The sequence below is a fragment of the Chiloscyllium plagiosum genome, chromosome 11, assembly GCF_004010195.1.
Source record: "Chiloscyllium plagiosum isolate BGI_BamShark_2017 chromosome 11, ASM401019v2, whole genome shotgun sequence".
In the NCBI taxonomy this organism is placed as follows: domain Eukaryota; kingdom Metazoa; phylum Chordata; class Chondrichthyes; order Orectolobiformes; family Hemiscylliidae; genus Chiloscyllium; species Chiloscyllium plagiosum.
The window spans coordinates 56924041-56950071 of record NC_057720.1 but is presented as its reverse complement, the minus strand read 5'-3'; the positions used below and the strand labels follow the sequence as shown (position 1 = coordinate 56950071).

Genomic DNA, 26031 nt, shown 5'->3' with positions numbered 1-26031 from the left:
AGAATTTATTTTAATAGGAGGTGGAAATCCAATAGTTACAGTCCAGAAAGAGAGGAAGCCAGATGGAAGATCTCTTCTGTGGGTGGCACGGTGGCAGTGGGTGGCACGGTGGCACAGTGGTTAGCACTGCTGCCTCACAGCGCCAGAGACCTGGGTTCAATTCCCGCCTCAGATGACTGACTGTGTGGAGTTTGCACATTCTCCCCGTGTCTGCGTGGGTTTCCTCCGGGTGCTCCGGTTTCTTCCCACAGTCCAAAGATGTGCACGTCAGGTGAATTGGCCGTAGTGTTAGGTAAAGGGGTAAATGTAGGGGAATGGGTGGGTTACGCTTCGGCGGGTCAGTGTGGACTTGTTGGGCCGAAGGGCCTGTTTCCACACTGTAAGTAATCTAATCATCTCATTGAACAAGGACAAGGAATCTAGAACAGACCAGGTATACAACCAGGAGCAGAAGACCATGTGATGAGGAAGTCTTGACATATTAGAGGACAAGTTAATGAAAATTGCCCAACAAGAACTATAAAGCTGAAGAGAATTTGGGTATGCCAGACGTGTCAGATAGGGGACAGCCTGCTCTCATGGATGGTTACACATGGAAAAGGTATCTCTAGATGTTACAAGTTATAAGGTTGAAGCCAGGCGAGTAGCATGAAGTTTTAAAGAAAGATCTGAATCAACTCACCTATAATATGAAAAGCAACTTTGAAGACTTCTTGGCTTTGTTAGGAACAAATAACTGTGAATGTAGCTCAATTGATGTTAACCTGCAAGGAGACCATAGAGTCATAAACTATGAATATAGGCCCTTCAGTCCATCATGTCTGAGCTGACCAACAAACAAACTACACTAATCCCATTTACTTGCATTTGGTCCATAGCCTACTGTGCCTTAAGTACTCAATCAAATGCTGCTTAAATAGTGAGTGTGTCTGCCTCCACCACCCCCTCAGGCAGTACGTTCCATATTTGTACAACCCTCTGTGAAAAAAATCTTTCTCATATCTCCTCTGAACTTTTTGTTCCACTCCTTAAATATATGCCCTTTGGTCTTATACATACCTGTCATTGGGAAGAGGTTCTCTCAATCTACTGAGGTATCCAAAATTATGACAGGTATAGACAATCAGAACCCTCCCCTCAGCCTCCTCTGATCCAAGGAAAACAAACCCCTCCTATCCAGACTCACCACATACCCCTGAGGAGGTTTTTAACCCAAGCATCATCCTGATGGACCTCTGCACCCTCTGCCATGCAATCACATCCTTCCAATAGTGTGGTGGCCAGAACTGCACAAAGTATTAGATCTGTGGCCTCGTGTTCTAACAAGACTCTTTTGCTGTTATATTCTATGCCCTGGTTAATGAAGGCAAACATCCCATAAACCGTTTTCACTACCTGGTCTACCTCTGACATTGTCAGAGGTCTATGGACTTGTGCACCATGGTTCTTTTGTTCCTCAGTACTTCCTTGAGTCTGATCAAACACTCCTGATTCAAGGCTTATGCCCGAAACATCGAGTCTCCTGCTTCTCCGATGCTGCCTGACCTACTGTGCTTTTTCCATCGCCACACTTTTTGACTCACTCAAAGTTTGTGTATCCTTTGGTTATTAGATCTCCCAAAATGCATCATTTTACACTTATGGAGATTAAACTCCATCTGTCATTACTCTGCCTAATTTACCAGCTGATGATTATCAGACTGTAGCATAAGACCATCCTCCTTGGTATCAATAATACCACCAGTTTTCATGTCATCTATAAACTTAACAATCATACCTTCCACCTTCCCATCCAAGTCGTTAATATAAATAACAACCAGCAAGGGTCCCAGCACTGAACTCTGTGGTACATTGCTGGTCACAGGTATACCATTACAGAAATGACCTTCTCCATCAGTCTTCGTCTTTGATTTGTAAGCCATATTTGGATCCTGTTTGCTAACCTACCTTCAGTCCCATGAGCTCCTTTTGTACCAGCATTCCATGTAGGACATTGTCAAAGACCTTACTGAAGTCCAAGTAAAGCACATCAATTGACTTCATCTGTATATTTAGTCACCTTTTCAAAAAACTCAATTAAATTAGTCATGCAGGATCTAACTGTAACACATCCATGCTGACTATCCCTGATCAATCTTTGCCTTTCCAAGTATTGACTAATTCAGTCCTTCAGAGTTTTTCAATAAGTTATGTACCAGTGACATCAGACTAACTGGTCTATAATTGCTTGGCCTATCCCTGCTGCCCTGCCAAACAAAGGAACCACATTAGCTGTCCTCCAGTGATCTGGCACTTCACCTGTGGCCAGTGAGGTATAGGTCATTCTGCAATAACGAGACAGTTATGTTCTTCTGCAACATTGCACTATAGAAAATTGAGTTATGGAAAACTGCTATAGAAAATCGTGCTGCAAGAGATTGCTAATAGAAAATCACTGTACCCATTCGGTAGAAAGTTTGCTTTACCCAAATAGCATCCACAATTCATCAGTCACATTATAGCCAATTTGTTTTGACAAAATGAAGGTGATACCAAAATGGCCTGTTTTAAATAACTCTGCTAGATTCCAGTAATCTTCTCCTTTGTCTCCCATAGCAGCCTGGGATATATCTCAGCAGGCCCTGGAGATCTCTGCACCTGTATGCCCATTAAAACATCAAATGGTTCCTCTTTGTTAATCTTAATGTGTTCCAGAGCCTCACCATCCCAACTGAAATCTCTGCCAACAGTGTCTTTCTCCTCTGAATAAAATGAGAGTATTCATTTAATACCTCAGCCACAAATTTTCCTCTTGGATTCAAATAGGTCTTACCCTCTCCCTGGTAGTTCTCTTACTATTACTATATTTGTTAAAAGGTCTGGGGATTTTCTTGATCCCAGCTTGCAAGAGAAGTATTTCTTTGCTGTCCAAAAGAGGTGCCAAAAGTAGGGTGGACATCTTGGAAGTTAAATGTATGAATGGCTTCAATGATGCATCTAAAGTTTGGTATTTCTCAGTAAGAGCCATCTCATTTAAAATTAGGCTGCCTCAAGTTGAAAGCAGACCCTGCAATGTTTTACTGGCACTAGTAAGGTCAGCTTTTGGGCATTATGATGCTTATAGCTAATTGTTGTGGACTGGAGCACTGAATTTGAACCGTTGTCATAAATAGACTTAAAGCAGAATTTCAAATTTGGAAGTCAAATTTCTTGGACAGAATAGATCAAGTTCCCTTTTCATCAACATCCTTGCATCAAAAATGTTAGCTCTATCATACTTTGTCCAAGCAGCATCCATGAAAAGATGCATCAGCTTCCAAATGTGAAATGGAGGAATTGCAATGTCTATTTGGACAGCTGAGTTAGTTGTGTACTTAAATGAGGCTTGATTCCCATTTTGAAGTTCAGTTGAGTACAACTATATTAAAAAAAATTGCAAGTAGAAGATTTAATATGGACAAACAAACATTGAAAAAATTATAAATTGAACATTGTTTTGAAATTTCTATGATTGGGAGATGCCTGAAACGTGAAACTTATTGTTTTCGTGATGCTGATTTTGCAAATTTTTGTGGTAGGTTCTTGGAAATAGACTATACAGGTCAACACCCTTAACCGCAGAATCGTTTTCTGCAGTTTCAGTTACCTGCGGTTTACCGCGGCCGGAACATTTATAGGGAACCTTCCAGGGTCAGGCAGCTGCTGGGATGATAAATTTCCCATTTGAAATGAATGTGTTTGCTCCTATCCATGGTTTTGGGCTTCTGTGGTAGGTCCTGGAACCCCTGTGGATATTAGGGGGACCCACTGTATGTTTTTCCTTTTGGGAGCGGAGGGTAAATGTTGGCCTTCAGTTTGGAAAACTAAAAATATCAGAACAATTGTGGGAAGTACTTTGGCAGAAACTCTCATTCTTGTTGAGGCAATGAATATGGCATCTTTCTTCAGAAAGATGTGGGATAAAATTCTAAAATGGAATTTGGCAGCAATACACAGCAAGTGCTATATTGATTTTAAAAGTCACCACGTGATGACATTTATTTACCAAAATTTTTGAATTTGAAAAAAATGAAGGATTTGTTTTATAAGGTAAGGGCCAGGAGGTTTAGAGAGGACTTGAAGTAAAAGACTTTTACCCTGAAGGACTGTGGCTACCTGGAATTTGCTGCATCAAAAGGTGGTAGAGGTGGCAACACTCGAGACATTTTAGTAGTATCCTGATGAACACTTAAGCACAACAGCATACAAGGCACTCTCACTCTGATCTCCAGCATCTGCAGTCCTCACTTCCTACTTAGTCTGATGGCAACATTGTTCTGACACAGAAGTTGCTAACAGTGCTGGGCACTTCCCCATCCCCTGTAAAGTGATTCCATGTTAAAGGTGCCAAGAGCCCATTGATTAATTACTCGAGGTGACAAACACAAGATTATGTGAGGTAAATCACTAAACCTGGTGGATTGGACTCCATAAAGCTCACTCTAAAATACTTTAACTGAAAATGGAATAATTCTATCTAATGTGTTGCCCAGAAAGGGGAGCTTTACTTCATTCTTTAACTAAATTCCATCCTATTTAAAAGGGCATTGTACTCTTGAAATGGTAGTCTGATATATCATCATGCATTGTAAACGAATGAAAAAATATCAGCTGTGACACATAAATTAATTTAGTTACTCATGAATAATGTTCTTATGATTGAAAATATTGTTTGGCTCATTTACCTTGTACTGCCACCTACCAGAGGTTGACTAACAATTATTTCATGTAGACAGTACCCTTTAAGCAAGATGCAACAATAATGAGAATATGTTCTGAGAATCCTCTTAAAAATTATATCTATGTGGTTTTGAATATGGTATGTCTGACTGAGTGAGTCTGAATACTGACTATTAACATTGCTTAGAAACAAAAACCTATGAATATTTAGTGCAGTGTAAAGGGGAATTCCATTGCAGGACTGGTAGTTAACAATTCATTTATGCCTTAAATTTCTGTGGGACTTTAAATCAATCAATATTCATTTATTCACAAGCAATTTTACGTGCAGAGCTAATATTTTATGTATCAGTTGAGTGATTTCATTTTGGTCCAACTCAGCAGAGGTCCATGTGTCCAAGCCTAATTTGCTTGTTTTAAATATTCCAACTGGAATCATTCATTTTAGTGTTATCAGCAACTAGAAACGCCTCTGTTGTGTAATGATATAACAAGGTTAGTGAAGTGGTGGATAGTGTGGAGGACTGTTGTAGATTGCAACAGGACATTGACAGGATGCAGAGCTGGGCCGAGAAGTGACAGATGGAGTTCAACCTGAAAAAGTGTGAAGTGATTCATTTTGGAAGATTGAATTTGAATGCAGGACACAGAGTTAAAGGCAGGATTCTTGGCAGTGTGGAGGAACAGAGGGATCTTGGGGTCCATGTCCATAGATCCTCAAAGTTGCCACACAAGTCGATAGGGTTGTTAAGAAGGCGTATGATGTGTTGGCTTTCAGTAGCTGGGCGATTGAGTTTAAGAGCTGTGAGGTTATGCTGCAGCTCTATAAAGCCCTGGTTTAAACCACATTTTCGAGGAGAAAGTGAGGTCTGCAGATGCTGGAGATCAAAGTTGAAACTTTATTGCTGGAACAGCACAGCAGGTCAGGCAGCATCCAGGGAACAGGAGATTCGACGTTTCGGGCACAGGCCCTTCTTCAGGAATGAGCAGAGCAGAAACAGAATCCCCAAGTGGAAAATGAAGTGTTGTTCTTTGAACTTGCGTTAAGGAACACTGCAACAGATCTGGGACAGAAATGTTGGTGTAGGAACACAGTGGTGTGTTGAAGTGGAGGCAGTGGGAAACTCTGGGTCATGTTTTACAGACAGAGTGTAGGTGTTCAGCAAAGCGGTCATCAAATCTGTGTTTCATCTCCCCCGATATACAGGAGACCACATTCTGAGCAGTGAATGAAATAAATGAGTTGAGAGAAGTGCAGGTAAGCTGCTGCTTCACCTGGAAGGTGTGCCTGAGGCCTTGGATACTGAGGTTGGAGGAAGTAAATCGGCAAGTAAGTCACCTTGTGCAAGACCAACCCCTTCCCACAAACGTCACTTCAATATATTACCACCTTTCCTGAGCTGTTAACAGTTCTGATGAAGAATCGCCAGACTCGAAATATTATCTTGCTTTCAAAGAACACAGAACATTACAGCACAGTCCAGGCTCTCTGACCCTCAATGTTGTGCTGACCTGTGAAACCAGCCTGAAGCTGAACTAACCTGCATTGTTGCATTATCATCCATATGTTTATCCAATGGCCATTTAAAAAGACATTAAAGTCGGTGAGTCTACTACAGTTGCAGGCAATTTCCAACGCCCCTCCTCCAAGTCCCTCCTCCCTACCTTTTATCTTCTCCTGCTGAACACTCTCTGCTCATTCCTGAAGAAGGGCCTGTGCCTGAAACGTCGAATCTCCTGTTCCCTGGATGCTGCCTGACCTGCTGTGCTGTTCCAGCAATAAAGTTTCAACTTAAACCACATTTGGAATATTGTGTTCAGTCCTGGCTGCTTCATTATATGAAGAATGTGGAAGCTTTAGAGGGTGCAGAGGAGATTTACCAAGATGCTGCCTGCATTGGAGGGCATATCTTACAAAACAAGGTTGAGGGAGCTAGGGCTTTGCTCATTGGAGCAAAGAAGGATGGGAAATGACTTGATAGAGCTGTACAAGATGATAGGCATGGATAGCCAGAGATCTTTCGCCAGGGCAGAAATAGCTATTACAAGAGGGCAAATTTTAGTGATAGGTTTAAGGGAGTTGAGAGGTAGGTTCTTTACACTGGTGGGTGTGTGGAATGCAGTGCCAGTAGTGATAGCTGAATCAGATACATTAGGGACATTTAAGCGACTCTTGGATAAGCACATGAATGATAGTAAAATGAAAGTATAATTTGATCTTAAAGTAGGATAAAAGGTACTGTGCTGTACTGATCTATGTTCTAAGTAATGTCTATGGAACATGAAGGGCACTCAAATGTTTTTTAGAAAAATTTTTGTATGGACTTTGTTAGACTTATAAAGGTTTTCAGATCACCTGATTTACAAGTTGTCTAAAAGTCCTAAAACTTCAGAGTAAAATTGCATAAGGACAAAAAAACTGGCTGACCACTTCGCTGGAAGTTTGCATCAATTATAACATACAGATACATTGAAAACTCTGATTGTGGAGGTGTTTAGAGTCACAATCAATCTATCTCTGACAATAGATTTTGATCTGAGGAATAGAAAACCCCTTGCTAATTTAAATTTCTTCTTAATGGCCATGATATGCTTAAAACTCCTTTGCAGTTTTAGCAATTTAATCACATTCTCTTTTGATCAATCTGTTTCTCAAAACAGAATAGAGAACAGCATATTAACAGACTCCAGGTTACTGGGGCTGTCTGAAAGTTTAGCGTCCTCAAAATCTTTTTCCAGATAGATTTTTGTATTCACCTGAAAGGTAACTGATTGTGAGTCCCTATGTCTCACCTTGGTGCATAATCTCCAAACTTGAAGAAGCAATTCCTGTCTTCAGACATTTTAGTTTTATCTGAACTTCAACTCCCAAGTGTGGCAACTATTATCGATTCCTCCCTCCACTGGGCTGAAATTTACGTGAACAAATAGCTTCTCTGTTGTGTTAATGTTCATATAGATATAACGTCTTTTCTTTCAGGTGTGTGAGTGCTCTGGGTTTGAATGTGAGAGTAAATAACACTCCTGGTTGAACATTAAGTATTTACTGTGTGTCATCTTTTAAATTCACCATGAAAACAAAAGTTTCAGAAACATGCCACAGCATTTTCAAAGGTAAATCACCTTATTTGTAGACCAATTAAAATTGCGAGTTGATTAGCTCAGTTTGCTGGACAGGTTGTTTGTGATGCAAAATGACGCCAACAGCATGAGTTCAATTCCTGTATCTGCTGAGGTTACCATAAAGGATTCTCCTTCACAATTCCACCCCCATCTCCTCTGCTGAAGTGTGACCCTCAGATAAAACCACCCCCAGTTGTCTCTCTCTCTCGTAACAATTGTATTGTCCAAGTCATTAGTTTTTTTTTTAAAGCATGTTCACAGTATGTCGCCATGTCACTGACTAGACCAGAATTTATTGCCCATGTATAATTTCCCTGAAAGAGTTTGCCTTGAACTGTTGCAATCCTTGTGTTTAGGGACACCCACAGTGGAGTTAGGAAGTAAGTTCCAGGATTTTGATATGAGAGTAATTGATGTCGTTTAAAACCGGAATGGTCAGACTTTGAGGGGAACATTTTAATGGAAGTGTTCCTGTGCTTTTTCTTCTGTGATTGAGGTTGCAGATTTGGAAGGTGCTGTTGGAAGAACCTTGGTCAGCAACTGGAGCGCACCTTGAAGATGGTATACATTGGTGCTCAAGGGACTGAACATTGAATATAGTGTTCTGTCCTCGATGGTGCAAGGCTTCTTGATTTGTTGTTGGAGCTGTACTCATCCAGGCACACTTGTGATTTACAGATAATGGACAGCTGTTAGAGAAACAGGAGATGTTACTAGCTGTTGAATTCCTAGTATCTTGACTGGTTTTATCTCCACAGTGTTTTATGTGGCTATTCCAGTTCAGTTTCTGATCAGCCATAACATCTAAAATGTTGATAGTAGAAGATTCAGCAATGATAATGTTGATATTTGATCTTTAACTTCTCCTTTGTTGGAGAAGGTCATTTCCTAGTGCATATGTGACATGCATGTTACTTTGTCACTTATCAGCCCAGATCTAAATATTGTCTGGATGTTTCTGGATATGGGCACTTATTGATCCAGCATATAATAGTCACAATTATGCTGAATATCATGCAATCATCAGCAACATTATTTCTGACTTCATGATGGAAGGAAAACTATTGATAAAGCAGCAGAAGATGATAGGGCCTTGGACAATATCCAGAGGAATTACTGCAGTAATGTGCAGTAGCTGAAATGAATGACATCCAAGAACCACATTCCTTTTCATTTGTTCTCAATATGACTTCAATCAGCAGAATGCTTTCTTCCTGGTTCCCATTGACTTGCATTTTTCTCAGACTCCTTGACGCTGTTATCAGTTAATTGCTGCCTTGAATTGAGGGTAGTCACTCTCTCCTTGCCTCTGGAGTTCAACTCTTTGTATTGTCCATACTTGATCCAAGACTGTAATGAGGTCAGAAGTCAAGTGACTCTGGTGGAACCCACAATGAATGTCAGTGAGCAGGTTATTCCTTTCCAAGTGCCACTTAATACCACTTTTGTGAATTCCTTCTTAACTGATGATGAAGAGTAGACTAATAGGAAATATTTGGCAAGATTGGATTTGTCCTACATTTTTTGTTGCACAGGAGATATGTGGGCAATTTTCTACCTTTTTTTTTGGTTGGATGCCATTGTTGCAGCTGCCCTGGAACAACTCCGCTAAGGGCATGGCTAGTTCTGGATCCCAAGTCTTCAGTGCTAGTGTGAAAATGTTTGTAGAACTAATAAGTAGCCTTTGTTGTTTCCATTGCTTTCAGCTATTTCTTAATATCACAGAGTGAATCGAATTAGCTGAATCATTATTACTAGAACCTAAATATTGTGAATAGCTGAGGTCAAAGTTCAGATTCTCCAGGGACACTGCTAGTTGCTTCCTCCGTCCAAGTAAATAACTTGTCTTTTACCACATAACTGATATCCTAACCAGGTCCATCATTTTTAATTCCGTAAACTTCAATTTAGCTAATGATCTATTATGTAAAGCCTGTGAAATGCCACATGGAAACTACATCACAATCATTCCCCTGTCAACTACTTCAGTCACATAGCAAAATATTCAATTGGGTTCATTAAACACCTCTTCAAACTTGTGGATTGCAGGAGAAGGAACAACTGTCAAAGTAATTTTGATAATTTGATGTAGAATATTCTATAGACTTGAAACATTATATCTGCAGTGGTAGAAGAGATGGGTGTTGATTCTAATGATGTGAGGACAAATCAATTCTTGTAAATGATGATGATCATCAACATTGTACCATTTGAATAATCCATTATGTTGAAGGTTTAAACCTTTTTGTTTCTACTTCTGCAGGCAACCACATACTCAAAATGATGTTATAGACTATGCAATGTGAACTAGTGGATCACAGGGCAAACAGTGAATTGCATTGAAGTGACTGTGCTTTGTGAATAGACAGCCAATTTTTAAAAAACCTTTAATAGATTACTAAAGATTAAATTTGATCTGACATACTTTGAACAATGGAACCTGTTTCAGCAGAAATGTTGTAAAGATTATGACTGCATTATGATAGTCAGTTCCATATATTTTATAAGCAAACTGTTTTCTGACATGAAAACAGATTATATTGAACCAAAGAAGATTAAGAATGCATCAAAAATTGGGCATAGTTTTCTGAGTAATTCAGTCCGTCAGTCATAAAAATAACATTTATGAGAGGGCACTCTATTAGATTTAGTTGACAATGGAGTGTAATGTGACCCTTATGCTTGGGTACTGGGCTCTATGGGGAAAGAAAGATAAAATCATAGGAATTTTAATCTATCCACCCAACATAGTAGTCTAAGATCAGAACTAATAATATAGTGTGTGTATGCGTGTTCAAATTCTACCATACTAATTCTAAAAGAACATTTAGCAATTAAAAGTTGGAATCAATAAAAGTGACTACAAAGCCATTAGATGATTGTAAATTGCAGTTTTGTTCTCTTGTCCTTTTAAGAAAAGTTAACATGTTGTCTTTACCTGGTTGGCTAAGTGACTCCTGTCCCACCCTAATGTATTTGATTCTGAATTTTCCGCTAAAATGGTCTACTGAGCCATTGAGTTTTATCAAATTGCCAATACCATACTATAACTGTTGTGCATTTTCTTCCCATTTAGAAAATAGTCTATGGCTCTATTCTTCCTACCAAAGTGCATGACCTCACACTTGCCCACGTTGTATTCCATCTGCCACTTTTTTGCCCACTCTCCTAACAAGGAACAAGAGAAGTACAGCACAGGAACAGGCCCTTTGACCTCCAAGCCTGTTGATCATCGTGCCTTAACTAAATTTAAAAAACAAACTTTCTGCCCTTATTCGGTCTGTATTTCTCTGTTCCCTCCCTCTTCATGTAACCATCCAGATGCCTCTTAAACTTCTCCAATGTGTCTGCTTCCACCATTTCTTCTGGCAGTGCATTCCAGGCTCCTGCCACTCTCCATGAAAAACGTCCCTCTTGCTTCTCCCTTCAACTTCCCCCTTCCCCCTTTCACCTTGAACCTGTGTCCACTTATAATTGAAACTACAACTCTGGGACAAAGTCTCTGACTATCTACCCTGTCTATGTCTCTCATAATTTTGCAGACGTCAATTGGGTCTCCTCTCAGCTGCTATCTTCTCAGTGAAAACCATTCTAGTCTTTCTAACCTTTCCTCATAGTCAATGCCTCAATCAGACAACATTCTAGTGAACTTTCATTGCACTCTCCAAAGCTTCCACATCCTTCTGATGGAAGGACTGTCTAAATCCTTCTACAGCCTCCTCGATACTACCTGTCCTTCCACCTATATCTATTGCCTGCAAACTAAGCCAAAATACCCTCAGTTCCTTCATCTAGATCATTACTGTATAAAATCGAAAGTTGTGGTCCCGACACTGACCCTTGCAGAACGTCACTAGTCACCGGCCGCCATCTTGAGAAAGGATCCTTTTATCCCCATTATCTGCTTTCTCCCAGATAGCCGATCTTCAATCCATGCTAGTACCTTGTCTCTGACGCCATCTTACTCAGTAGCCTTCTGTGTGGCACTGTGTCTGGCTACTGCAGACCTCATTTCTCTTCTCGTCTGGCTGCTTTCTGTTTTGCTCACAGCCTGGGCTATTCAGCAATCTACCAAACAATCACTTTAAAGTACCTGTGTCAGTTATTTTGCGAATGAAGACTAATTATCAATCTGCTTCACTTGTAGACAATCCCTTGCCCTCAGTTTAGATTATCTGCAATGTGGAAACAGGCCCTTCTGCCCAACCAGTAGCCCACCCAGACCCATTTCCCTCTGACTAATGCACTTGTCACTATGGGCAATTTAGCATGGTCAATTCACCTAACCTGCATATCTGTGGACTGTGGGAGAAAACCTGAGCACCTGGAGGAAACCCACACAGACACTCTGCAAGCTCCATGTAGACAGTCACCCGAGGCTGGAATCTAACCTGGGACCCTGGTGCTGTAAGGCAGCAGTGCTAAGCACTGAGCCACCGTGCCGTCCAGGGTTTATATGCACATTGCTGGACAAGTAGAGTCCACAAAATGCATCACAAATTCCTTACTTTCAAAACATGCAGCCATCTTTTCTAAATCCCTGGTTTCAAAACAGTTCCTTCTACATTTAATCTGCTGGCTTTTTCATTGATCCACCTCCATTGCCTCTCTGAGCTTGCATCCGTTTCCTTTTTCATCTCTGCAAAATGAAAATCTGGTGAGCAGTAGCCTTTTTTAATTGAAATGCATCTGGTAGTTTCGGGCATTCACACTGCCATCATGAAAATCTGGCCCTTAATTTTTAACTTCATAAGGATATAGAAACGATGAATGTTGGTGTGTATTTGAAAAGTAGGAGGAACAAGAGATGAAAATTCAGAGGAGCAATGACAGGATAGAATTAGAAAATAGAGAAGGAAAACAAGTTGCTCAATAATACAGCCATGATCTATGACAATAGTTCAAAGAATCCTTATTGCCTGTTTTGTGGCAAAAGCCACAAACACTAATGGTTGCAAATATGACAAGTGATGGTCGTTTCAAAGAAGCAGCAAAAATCCAAAGGTTTTTTATTACACACTCAAGTGACTTATTTAGTTTCCTATGTGTGAGAAACAAAGCTCACTCACTTCAATAATTTCAGTCCGAGACACGATCTGAATCAGAAGTGTCATTTATTTTACCCTTGCAAGAGGGTGTGATATCCACTGTCTACAAGGCAAGGGACACACGCACACTGAATTCAACGAATACACTATATTTATGTAATTTGGTTCCTATTTTTTTATCCCATTGCTCCTCCCCGTTTACATCTTCCACTTTTCTAAGACCGGCACCCATTACTCCTGTTTATCTCTTGCCTTATCTGGCCTTGTCTGTGACAAAATGCTTTTTTCTGGCCTCAAGGCTGTTTGACCACATCCTGCTGTGGCCCATTGATAGGTATTATCCTTTCTTCACCATTATCTACTCCCTCCATCTGTGCTTTCCCCAACCATACTGATCCTTATGACCTTTTAATTGGGGTTTGTTCCTGTGTTTCTGTAAAAGTGGGAAACAGATGCTTATAACTACTGCTTGTGCAAGCATATCTGGCTTAACCTACATCCTCACAGCACCTTATCTATTTGTCTGTAACATCTACCATTGTTTTGCAGTTACGTTTCATTCTTGCATACAATTTTAGCTAATACAAAAACAATTATGTATTTCCTCCACATAGTTTGCATTTTAGTTGACTCTTAGTTAAAGCAATTACACACTGGTGTGAGTTCATTTACCTTGCATAAGTAATTATAATTGCAGAAGTAACACTACTTTACCTATATCCCCACACTATGTAATAGGCAAATTATGATCTGTGCTGGTATAGAATAGGTGATAGTACATTTGGGACCTGCTTTCCATCTTTCGTCTGAAATGCATTGGGTGAGACAACCCGAATCAACAGCTCATTTTATATATGTACACAGACAAATTTATCGTCACTGATTTTTTTTTGAGCACTTTGAACCCTGAAGAAAATAATTGTACCTGAAAGTTATAAATTCTATCAATCTTTGAAAAAATATACTAATTCAAACCAAGAAATAATTGTCAACAGGCCTTACAGCAACCTCCTGCTTGCCCATATGATAATGGATGTTTTCCATTCTAGTTAAAGCATTTGATTTGCTCAAATTTTCTGCAGTTTGTCATTTTGTTAGGGAAGCAACTAGTTTTTCTTTTCCAATTACATTTTGCTCAGTGCATTTAGCCAGTGGGCAATAGATGCTTTCAGATCAGGAATCATTCATGCTGGATTCCCAATTTGTATTGAAGCTTTGGCAGTTATAGTTGTATTTGCAGGACAGGAAGTATGAATTTGTTCCTAATTGTAATTCAGTGAAACCTGCTGGAGATTTTACATGTGCAGGCATTGTGTGATGACTATCTTCGATGTGATGCTTGAGATTTTTGAACAACATTTTTTTACATGAATAATGGCAATTTATTTCAAGTACTGAATAACATTGGTTATTCATGAAGATGATTCCAACAAAGGATCAAGAATTTCTGATGAGTTCATAAATATGGACAAGTGTGTTGTTAAGCTGACCTTGTCATGTTTGCCACTAGGATTTAAATATGCATGCAGCGCTGATAGTGGAAAAAATAATCCAGTGCTACTGAAGGATTTTAAAAATGTTTGTTTTGTTCCCTCCACTGGTGTTTGGGTAAATCTGCTTTGAAATGAATAAGACACCTTTCAGTTTCAGGTGTTCTTACATTGCCATAATGTTTGATAGCTGTGATTATTAGAGGTGCTTGGTTGGAGTGCTTAGTTCTGTTGAGACAGATGTTCAGGGAATCTGTAAAACGTTCACAAGGCTGTAACTACATACTAGTACTCTGTGGTTTCAGATTACATAATTCTTTGCACAATTAAATGACCACTTCAAAGATTACCTTTTCTTCAGTGGAGAGTTTATTTTTGCAGGATCAATTAGTTATCTTTGAGAATGGTCAGTGAGTAATTCCTGACTTTTGAGGTCAATGCTTACTCAATACTGGGTGACCAACTGTAGAGGATACTTAGTGTGCTTGGAAATAATTTGGGGGAAATATGAAGGACTATGAATGTGGCATAGGGTATCTGAGTGAGTGGAGAGGTAGCATGGGGGAATCTGAGCAAGCATGGAAGTTGAATGGGTAACCTAAGTGAGCATGCGGATGACATGTGTGATAGGTGTGAGCAAAGGGTCGCGGTGAGATATAATGGGCTTTTCAATGATGTTGAGTGCTGAGCAATTGTATTGGCGAAGGTAGATGGGCCATCAAATCATCCATCCTCTGTACAATACTACTTGCACTCTATCACAACTCTGAAACTACAATGGGAATCTAAATCTTCTGAGCAAAAAAAAAATCCTGGGCAAAGACCCAATCACAGAATTGTTATGGCCTAGAAGGAAGTCATTTGGTGATCATGCCCGAATCGGTTCTGTTACCTGATGCCAGTCTCCTGCCTGTTCCCAGTATACCTACACACCATGTCTATCTAAATAATCTTAATTGAACTAAAGTGATGCTGAATAAAAGTGACACAGTTGCTTTAAAGATAAAAAGATCATATACAATTGAAAATAATGATCCAAATATTTCCATACATCCCTGTAGAATTGACACCACCCTTCTGACGGACACACTTAAAGCTTTCACATCTGTTTCATTAAAGCTGTGTTGCTAATGCATCAATAATGGCTTGAAAGGTAACTACTTGCAGTCTTTACTCTGCAAATGAAGATTTGCTCCATCACTACCAGATTTGTACCATTAGATTAGATTACTTAGTGTGGAAACAGGCCCTTTGGCCCAACAAGTCCACACCGACCCTCCGAAGAGCAACCCACCCAGACCCATTCCCCTACATTTACCCCTTCACCTAGCAATTTAGCATGGCCAATTCACCTAACCTGCACATCTTTGGACTGTGGGAGGAAACCGGAGCACACTGAGGAAATCCATGCAGACACTGGAACAATGTGCAAACTCCACACAGACAGTTGCCCGAGGCGGGAATCGAACACGGGTCTCTGGCGCTGTGAGGCAGCAGTGCTAACCACTGTGCTGCCCATAACTTCTATAATAAAATCGTACTGAAGGGCATGATGTGGCAGTCTTTGTTTTCTAATTTAAATGTTCGCTTTCAGAAAATACAATGCATTGAAAATTGCATATAGCCCCTTTCTAATGGAGAAAAGCAGTCCATTTAGCTGAATTGAGTTGGTGCCATGTGTCTCTATATGAATGAAAAGTGTTATTCATAGGTTATTGGAAAAATAATTCTGAATGAAAATTTCATCACTCGATGATTGTGATTTTTTGAGACCAAAATACTAGAATCACCAAAACAGCTGATTGCCTTGTGGTCAGTATTAAAATTGATGAGCATTTTGTAATAGTCTTTTACACCAATGATTTGTTGAAAATTTTTTTTCTTCTGTTTAAAATTTTATGAGTGTGGGTAGCTTGAGCTGAATGAATTCAGTGAGGTTCAGTGTGTATTTCACAGACATGCCACATCCACTAGGTGGCTTCTGACATAAATGAGCACACATTGGCTTGTATTCAAGACGGCTGTCAGTAGTGCTAAAGCTCCTATAAAGAGCAGCTGGCCATCATTACTTGTGGCAAGAGGGGCTTGACAATTCCAAGGTTTACTGAAACTGTTTCTAATCCTGCATGTTTTGTTTATTCAAGTTGTTGCTTTAAGAGCAAGTCATTTTTTTTTAAACTGATGTAGAACAGCAGCTTGATGTTATTGTGCTGAATTTTTTTCTGCTAGCAAGGCTAGCTGAGTGTGACAGAGGACAACAATTTTCAATGGCACAGATATGTTGAGCATCAACGATATGACAACAAAGGACGTTTTTCGTTGTGAGCTTACTGCTCCTGAAGAGGATTCTTACATAAGGACTTTTAAGGAGCATATGCATTTGGAACTGGAACCTTCCAAATTGACAGGAAAGAGAGCTACTTCTCCAAAAATTTCTCCTCGAAGCTCCCCTAGAAATTCTCCAAATCTATTTAGAAAGTTGTTGGTGAATAAAAGCATTCGTCAACGTCGGCGGTTTACTGTTGCACATACATGGTAAGATTTTTAATTATAGGGATGTGCATTTTTTATTTCTGTATGGAACAGATCATTAGGGACATCCTAACAGAAGCTATTAATGAGATGATTTAAATGAGGTGAATGCAATATGTCATTGTGCTGCATAGCAGTGAAAAATAAAATCAATGTACTTCTTGTAGTAGAAGAGCTGTGGGAAGAATTGATGAATGAGCTTAGCATGTTTACTATAGAAAAATGTCTCTGAGTGCCTGTGATGCAGTAATGGTTAGGAATGATTGCAGTTGCACCTGCAGAAAGCTCTAAGCAGCAGTGTGGATGAGCCACTTCATTCTGTCACAGCAAAGTGTCTGGTTTTGAATTATGTTCCTTTTGTTATTAAAGGAAATTGAAAAAAAACTCCAAGGTCGAAGTATTCATACTATCAAATGTTTCGCTTTCAGAATTATCCACAGGAATATGGCAGAATTACTATGTTTTTTAGAACACTCTTTGTAAATAGGCTTCTATTGGCTAGTCTGAAATATCTGCAGTATGGGAGGACACTGCTCTAATTTAACTCTTAAAGGAAGTTATCATCCTAAGTTTTAAATTTTTAAAAATTGCTTTTTTTTTACTAAAACAATGGAAATTAGTTAATTAGTATTCCATAATTTAAAATCCTTAATATAAACCTTCTGGTTTATTGTCAAATGTATTCTGTCCCTCCCTCAGCCCTTGATAGACTGCTCCATTGATGACATAGTGGTCTGATTCTCAGTGATGCTGCTCTCAATTTGTTCAACCTGTGATCTCATCTCGTGGAACAGTTCATACATCCTAGGGGAAGCTATGTAACTTTGCCATTAATATTTTATGGTGCAGGTATAAAATTTTCATTTATTAAAAAAAACAACATACTTTTTATTACATTATTTTGTTATATTAACTTTAAAACTAGTCACAGATTCTGTGGCATTGTGGTGTTACCTTCATTTGGAATCACTGTCAGCCCACCTCCTGTCCCCACAAACACTTCTGTATGCCTCTGGTCTGTCTTCATGTCTGCATCTGTGATATGCATTCAGAACTGGATTTTAGCACTTTTCTTCCTCCTAATGTATTTAGAAAAAAACAACAATAAACAGAAAGGCTAGCATAAAATCCTTATAGCAAGTTGAAAGAATTCCATCAAATTCCATTAGATTTATGTTGCCCAACTGCATGTTTCAGCGTAATGGAGCACTTTTTAGAGTGACCCTTAATGAGGATACTGTGAATGTGTGTCTCCTGACAAAATCTTAATGCGTGTCAGCTGTTAGACACTCCTTTATTCATTAGTGAAGGTTGTAAATTTTAATTTTGTTTTCAAGATCATGTCTTGTATTAATAAAGATGATTAATTTTGAAAGAGTTGCTAATTAATAGTGAATTTGTTTGTTTTAATGCTTTTCATTTATATCCTGAGCAGTTCTCAAGTTGTGGTAGCACATTGTATTTTTTCAGTTGCATTCATTACTTGCATTTGCTTGTTAACTTGAAGTTTATCATAGTTTAATTATTGCAGTTTTGAATTATCTAGCAAAGAAATGCAGATAATTTTGAATCCTATATGTTGTATAACATCTTCTAAAGTTTAAGTAGATGTAGAAAAAAACAGGGAAGAGAGAAAATTCATAGATTGGATTTTCCCTGTGGGTTTTTGAATCCTGTCATCAGGCTGAAATGGGGTAATAAATTTGCACAGTGTGGAAATAGTCATTCAATATGAGTTTCAACTGAGTGGCCAGTTTAAATGCTGTTGTCATTTTTGATGTGTTCACCGTTTTGAAAGGTATTTAATCCCCCACATCCCATTTTCTATCTGTATCCTCCGGTGTCTTTCCATTGAATGTATATTCCCATTCCTTGTTTCTCTTTGCAATAAACCTTGGATGGTTTACTTGGCGAATGATTGGATCATGGGGTAAGTTGATATAATGAAACCTCCAGGAATAGATTGTAGTCAAAGTTGACAGCCTTAGCATAGATGTACAAGTAAGTACAAATAATGCTTGAATAAATAATAAAACAAAATGACAGAGGTGCACAGCAGATCAAATCTAAGAAAGAATGGTAGGTCACCATTTGTGTGAGAAGTTTAATAATGCTGCCTCCCCACCCACCCACCCACAAAAAAAGTATTAAGCACCCTTTTTCTTTCAAAGATTCAATTAGAATCATAGAGGTGTACAGCATGGAAATGGACCCTTCGGTCCAACCTGTCCATGCCGACCAGATATCACAACCCAATCTAGTCCCACCTGCCAGCACCCAGCCCATATCCCTCCCAACTCTTCCTATTCATATACCCATCCAAATGCCTCTTAAATGTTGCAATTGTATCAGCCTCCACCACATCCTCTGAAAGCTCATTCCATACACTTACTACCCTCTGCGTGAAAAAGGTGCCCCTTAGGTCTCTTTTATATCTTTCCCCTCTCACCTTAAACCTATGCCGTCTAGTTCTGGACTCACCAACACCAGGGAAAAGACTTTGTCTATTTATCCTATCCATGCCCCTCACGATTTTGTAAACCTCTATAAGGTCACCCCTCAGCATCCGACGTTCCAGGGAAAACAGCCCCAGCCTGTTCAGCGTCTCCATATAGCTCAAATCCTCCAACCCTGGCAACATCCTTGTAAATCTTTTCTGAACCCTTTCAAGTTTCACAACATCTTTCCAATAGGAAGGAGACCAGAATTGCACGCAATATTCCAATAGTGGCCTAACCAATGTCCTGTACAGCCGCAGCATGACCTCCCAACTCCTGTACTCAATACTCTGACCAATAAAGGAAAGCATACCAACTGCCGCCTTCACTATCCTATCTACCTGCGACTCTACTTTCAAGGAGCTATGAACCTGCACTCCAAGGTCTCTTTGTTCAGCAACACTCCCTAGGACCTTTCCATTATGTGTATAAGTCTTGCTAAGATTTGCTTTCCCAAAAATGCAGCACCTCTCATTTTTCTGAATTAAACTCCATCTGTCACTTCTCAGCCCATTGGCCCATCTAGTCCAAATCCTGTTGTAATCTGAGGATAACCCTCTTCGCTGTCCACTACACCTCCAATTTTAGTTCATCTGCAAACTTACTAACTGTAACTCTTATGCTCGCATCCAAATCATTTATGTAAATGACAAAAAGTAGAGGGCCCAGCACCGATCCTTGTGGCACTCCACTGGTCACAGGCCTCCAGTATGGAAAAACAACCTTCCCCCACCACCCTCTGTCTTTTACCTTTGAGCCAGTTCTGTGTCCAAATGGCTAGTTCTCTCTGTATTCCGTGAGATCTAACCTTGCTAATTAGTCTCCCATGGGGAACCTTGTCAAACGCCTCACTGAAGTCCAAATAGATCACATCTACTGCTCTGCCCTCATCAATCGTCTTTGTTACTTCTTCAAAAAACTCAAGTTTGTGAGACATGACTTCCCATGCACAAAGCCATGCTGACTATCCCAAATCAGTCCTTGCCTTTCCAAATACATGTACATCCTGTCCCTCGGGATTCCCTCCAACAACTTGCCCACCACTGAGGTCACGCTCACCGATCTATAGTTCTCTGGTTTGTCTTTACTGCCCTTCTTAAACAGTGACACCACATTTGCCAACTTCCAGTCTTCTGGCACCTCACCTGTGACTATCGATGATACAAATATCTCAGCAAGAGGCCCAGCAATCACTTCTCTAGCTTCCCACAGAGTTCTTGGGTACACCTGATCAGGTCCTGGGAATTTATCCACCTTTAACCATTTCAAGACATCCAGCACTTCCTCCTCTGTAATATGGACATTTTGCAAGATGTCACCATCTATTTCCCTACAGTCTATATCTTCCATATCCTTTTCCACAGTAAATACTGATACAAAATATTAATTTAGTATGTCCCCCATTTTCTGTGGCTGCACACAAATTCTAGTAAATAATTTATCAATGCATTTTGGGAAAACTTAGTAAACAGAGTTTTATGAATTTGTGTCCAATGAGCTTAACAGTAATTTGTATTGGATATTGAGCTTTGATATTTTGCAAGGTTTCTCCAAGTCTCCCACAATAACATTGATGGGAAACCAACACAACTTACTGAAAAATAGACTTGTATGCCCTTCCTGTGGGTGTTCTGCCAGTATTCAAACAAAGGTACAGCAAGAAAGTGGGAGGAGTTTCACCGTTTCTATGTTTATGTTGTGCCTTTTTTGAATCCTATATAATACAGTCCAGATAAAAATCATAGCGTCTCTGCTCAGTCCAAAATGTAGTATGCAATTAATGTTTTAAGAATAAGTTTATATAAATCTTTCCTGTCCTAATCTTAAATAAGTTTTTTTTTCCTTGCCATATTGATAGGTGGTGAATGACCTTTGTGTAATTTGAAAGTAAACTATGTTCATAAATCAAAATGAATTATTTATTGCATTTCATCCCGGGTTAGACTCCATAGAAATGATAATGGCTTAATTGATGCATTTCATCTTGTATCTATGATGTTACCAATTCGACCAACCAGTTCATGTGGTGTTTATCCTCCATGCTTTATCACAGGCATTTTGTATGTGGATGGGGAGGCACATTCCATGTTGAAGGCCAACAGAACAAGCTATGTGGATTGATGTTCGACAAGGTGGCTAGAAATCTCCTTTTTGAGAGGATCCTGAGTGTATTGGAGACATCCTGAATAGGCCGCATCCCTGCCTTTGCAAATCCTCTTGAGCCTGCCTCCCATGCCCCTCATATTGACTCTGATCCTAGACTGACCTGACTTTCCCTGTGTGGCAAACTGTCAGTAGGCCTAGCAGTGGTCAGTGCCCTCAGCCTATACTGGTGGGACTGTGAAGCTGCTGACCAGCCACCTGACTGACTAGCGGTTTTCTAAGTGTGACATTTTCCTCCGATGAAGGTGGAATTCTCACTTTTAAGCAATTCATGCTGCTGTCTGTATTAAATTGCAAGGATGTCACTGCAAGCATAAGTGGTCTCCCCTGTGACTTTTTAGCAGGAGCTATGGACCACACCCCTCTGTACAGCTCAGCCCATAATGTGGGCTAGAACCACATACAAATCAAACCAAATGGGACCAGCAGATTTTGTTACTTGAAGAACTTTAGTGAAGCAGCTGGCTTTTTATAACAATCTGGCACCTGCTATGCTCAGTTTCCTAGTACCAGCTCACACATTAATGAATTTGTTGAATTTCATTACTTTTCATAGTATGGAGCTTCAAGACTGCTGGTTAAGTGTCGTTATGGTACCAGCAGAAATAATACCTTGGGATCTTTTACATTCACCTGGCTAACAGGCAGGGTCTCACTTGAACATTTCATTTGAAAAATTGAACCTTATGCAGGATTCACAGAACATGAAGCTAAAATGTTAATTTAGAAACCTCTCCCTTGAGGGAGAGTTAAACCTGTAATTTTTTTGACTTTTGAGTGAAATTGCTACCAACTGTGCCAAGCTGGCAATATCTTGTCCACTTATCATTTAGCTCCTTCTTGTGAATGCTGGTAATTATAATTAATTATAATTACATATATTGTGCCAGTAATTATAATTAATGTTACATGAAGGTAATTTTAAAAAAAATCCAATCCTCAGGATCAGGTGTGTCTGTGGTGTGTGTGTTCATTTTGAAACATATATTGCACTACCTAGCCTCCCCTTGAGAGCAATCTCATCCCCTGATGTGCTTAACAGTTTCAGATATATATACCCTTGAAGCTTTAGGCATGAAATTAACCACTTGATAAAATTGTTCTGTTTTAATCAATTCTGGATGTTGAACATATTCTCCATATAAGGGCTTATAGGTAGCATAGACTTCACTTTGGATAAATGTCATAGAAATCCTTCACATTGTACTGAATTGTCCTATCATAGCCAGGTGTTCATACTGTCCAAAAAAAGGAAATGATTGTCCAAACTTTTTTAAAATTTAAAAGCATTTGGGTGTTGCAGGCATTTGCTGCTCATCCATAAAGAGGAAATTAAAAGACAGCTGTGTTGTTATGGTTCTGGAGTCACATCTAGGCCAGACCAGATAAAGGTAGCAGAATTCCTTCCCTAATGAATATTAGTGAACCACATGGTTTCTTTGAAAATCCATTGTGGTTGCATGGTTGCATTCGGCTAACTTTGAATTTTAGATTTTATTGAATTCAAATTTCATCATTTGCCAAGGTGGGATTTGAACCCATGTCCTCAGCTTGAGTTTCTAGATTACTAGTCCACTGACATTACTGGTACACCACAACTGAAATAGAATGAGAACATGCTCACACAATCTTTATCTTTCTTTGACCTCTCCCACTACCAGTAAAAATTTTAATTGCAAAAGTTCACACAGAATTTGAAAATCTATAGATATATGATGGAAGAGGGTGAATTATTTCTGTTGCTCCAGATTTTTGATATGTTTTGATGCATATATCCAATGACACAGCTCTGTTCCACTTTGTTACAGATCAAATGTGCAGATCTACAATGGAAATTGAGTCCCAGCATCATCATCTATAAATCTCTGGAGTAACTTCTAAGATGAATGCTTAAACTTTATTTAAAAATCAAATTTTAGTGACTGGAAATTTCCTAATTAGGTTTGAGCCTTGGTCATCCCTTTTGATCAGAGTTTGCTTCCATTTTGAGGAGCTTGACAGAGTAGATGTTGAGATGTTTCCACTGGTGTGGAATCTCAAACTAGGGGACATAGTTACAGAATAAGGGCTCGCTCATTTAATATTGAGATCCAAAATAATTTCTTCTCCCCGATGTCTGGAATTTTCCACCCTAGAGAATTGTGGCAATTAGATCACTAAAAAGTATTTAAAGAGAAAGTAGTTTTGAAGTATCAGGGAGTTGAGGGCTATGCTGAATTGACACAAAAGGAGTTGAGACCTTGTTGAATGGCCCATTCCCGCATCTGTTTCTATGTTCTTATTATAGATTTGCTTAATTTAAAATCATTGACTCATATTTGTAAGTTGCATGTTAACAGTAAGATATAGTAACGTAAGCACTGAATAGGAAAAATTAGCCAGTCAATTGAATTTACTCCCTCCACTGATGAAGGATTCCTCTCCAAATTTAGTCTTGAGTGAAATTTCTCCATAGATATTCCTTGAACTGCAATGGTTATATAACTATTCCTTGTATAGTGCTTGCTGTTCAACCTTTTGTAAGTTATTGCTTTTAAAGCTTTAATACTTCAAGCCAGTTCTGGACCCTTAATTCAGGTGACCTACAGACCATAAATGGTAGATTTTAATAATTGTAAAATGCAATATTTAAGGGTAGTGGAAGCTGTCAATTTACTTTGGCACACTGGGTTTGGACTTGTAGCCAACTGCGGTGATGTCTTGCTGTGTTGGCTATGATCTATCTTCTTGCTTTTCTTCAATGTGTTGTGTATTGTGCTGTTGAAAGCTGGTGCTCATTAATCTTTTAGAGACACAATCCCCACCTGCATGATCAGTAGTGTTTCTGATCTCTGGCTTTGCCAATACAGGATAGGTTTCTGATGGGTTGGGTGATGCATAACAATTCTGATTGATTGGCTTATTAAGGGTGACGGTCATATCACGTCATATCCTCTTACCTCCTGACTGTTTCTTTAATATATCAGTTAATATTAAAATGCAAGGTCACTTTGTACAAAAATTGACTACATCTCTGACCAAACAAGAATGCCTTGTTCAAAGGGTCCTTAGTGTGATAGTGTTGTACATTACATATTATATTACTGTATTAAGGGCTTTAGGATTCTGGAGTAAATTTACAATGGTGTAATGGAATTACTCCTCACTGGACATAACCAGAACGTGTAGGTGAAGTAGAGACGATGAGAGAAACATGGAGAGTTGGACAGACACTTTTAAGTCTAGCCAAGTGAATGTTAGAAGCACCTTGTGAGAGATATGTGGAGAAGACCAATGAGCATAAGGCAGCAGAGTTCATGGAATAATCTTTCAATAGTGTAAGATTAGAACCAGGTGCTTTTACTATCATAAATTATAATATTTAGTCTTAATATATATTAAACAGTGTAATAAAAAATCCAAACCCGAAGACCACTCTCGACCTTGCCTTCTCCTTGACCAGTCTGACTTGAACCCCAACTCGTGGATGTTGGTGTAAAACCATACACTATACACTTAATATACTATTAAACTGATTAATTAAAATGCCTTAATCACCTAATCACTAAATATGACTGAACTGCAAACTGCTCTTTCACAAGTTTCAACGTATCTAAAGTTTAAACAGAAAATTACAGTTCCAGATTTTACTTTTCAGAGGTCGCATATTTAATGTTGTTTTCCTTATCTGTTTCGTAAGATTTGTGGTGTTTTTATAATTCATCACTGATTCCTTCTGTCCCTAAGGTTTAATATTCCTTTCCAAACTTGACCATTCCGAGCAACCTTAACCAGTTCCAGCATAACTTTCACATTTTTGCATTGACTGAATTTCCCATTTTTCATTGCTTCTTGGCCTTCTGTCACTTATATTTAAAACAAGAATCAAAAACCAATAAACGTATACCTGGCATGTTGCCTCCACAGTTGAAATTACTTTTCATCCCTCCTGAAAGGCCAGTAGCTATTATTTCTCATGTCTTTGTTCCTACTATCTCTGCATAGACCCTGTCTCATTGGAAAGCATGCATTGAGTTCTTCTCTGACTAATCAATAATTAATATGATTACCTCTGCTTTATCAGGAGATGGAGTGAGCAGTTTAATAAGTTCAGTTTTTCATTGCACTGTGTGGAAACAGGGTATATTATTAATATTAATTGCAGTTTAAACTATAGCTTAAAATTCTGCTTCACTGCAATTTGCACACTTCACTAACAAGGCTTAAACACTTCCAGAGAACATACCATGACTACTAACATCCTGAGCGTAATTATTTATTGACACTTAATTGTGTAGTAAAGCATTCTGTGGTTTTCTTCAGGTGTGTCTTCAGCCAATCCTGAGGAAGGGTTACACCCAAAATGTCCACTTTGCCACTTCCTGATGCTGCCTGGCTTGCTGTGCCCTTCCAGCCTCCTGCCTGCCTAAAGTGAATGACAGAGCCAGTGTGTCTGCCAACTTGTTTTCAGTAGATAGAGTCATAGAGATGTACAGCATG

The 26031-nt window shown here is 39.2% G+C and overlaps 1 protein-coding gene across 5 annotated transcripts in view; it reads left to right on the top strand.

The window, feature by feature from the left end:
- The window catches only part of pde4ba (phosphodiesterase 4B, cAMP-specific a), a 621169-nt gene that overhangs the window by 202325 nt on the left and 392813 nt on the right, over positions 1-26031 (top strand). The window contains exon 1 of one of the 5 annotated variants that reach the window (XM_043699426.1): positions 16428-16894. The exons of the other annotated variants lie outside the window; for them this stretch is intronic. Coding sequence (XP_043555361.1) covers positions 16638-16894 — 257 coding nt within the window. The 5' untranslated portion in view covers positions 16428-16637. Of the gene's footprint in view, positions 1-16427; positions 16895-26031 lie in introns of those variants that run through there. 5 annotated transcript variants of the gene reach the window in all.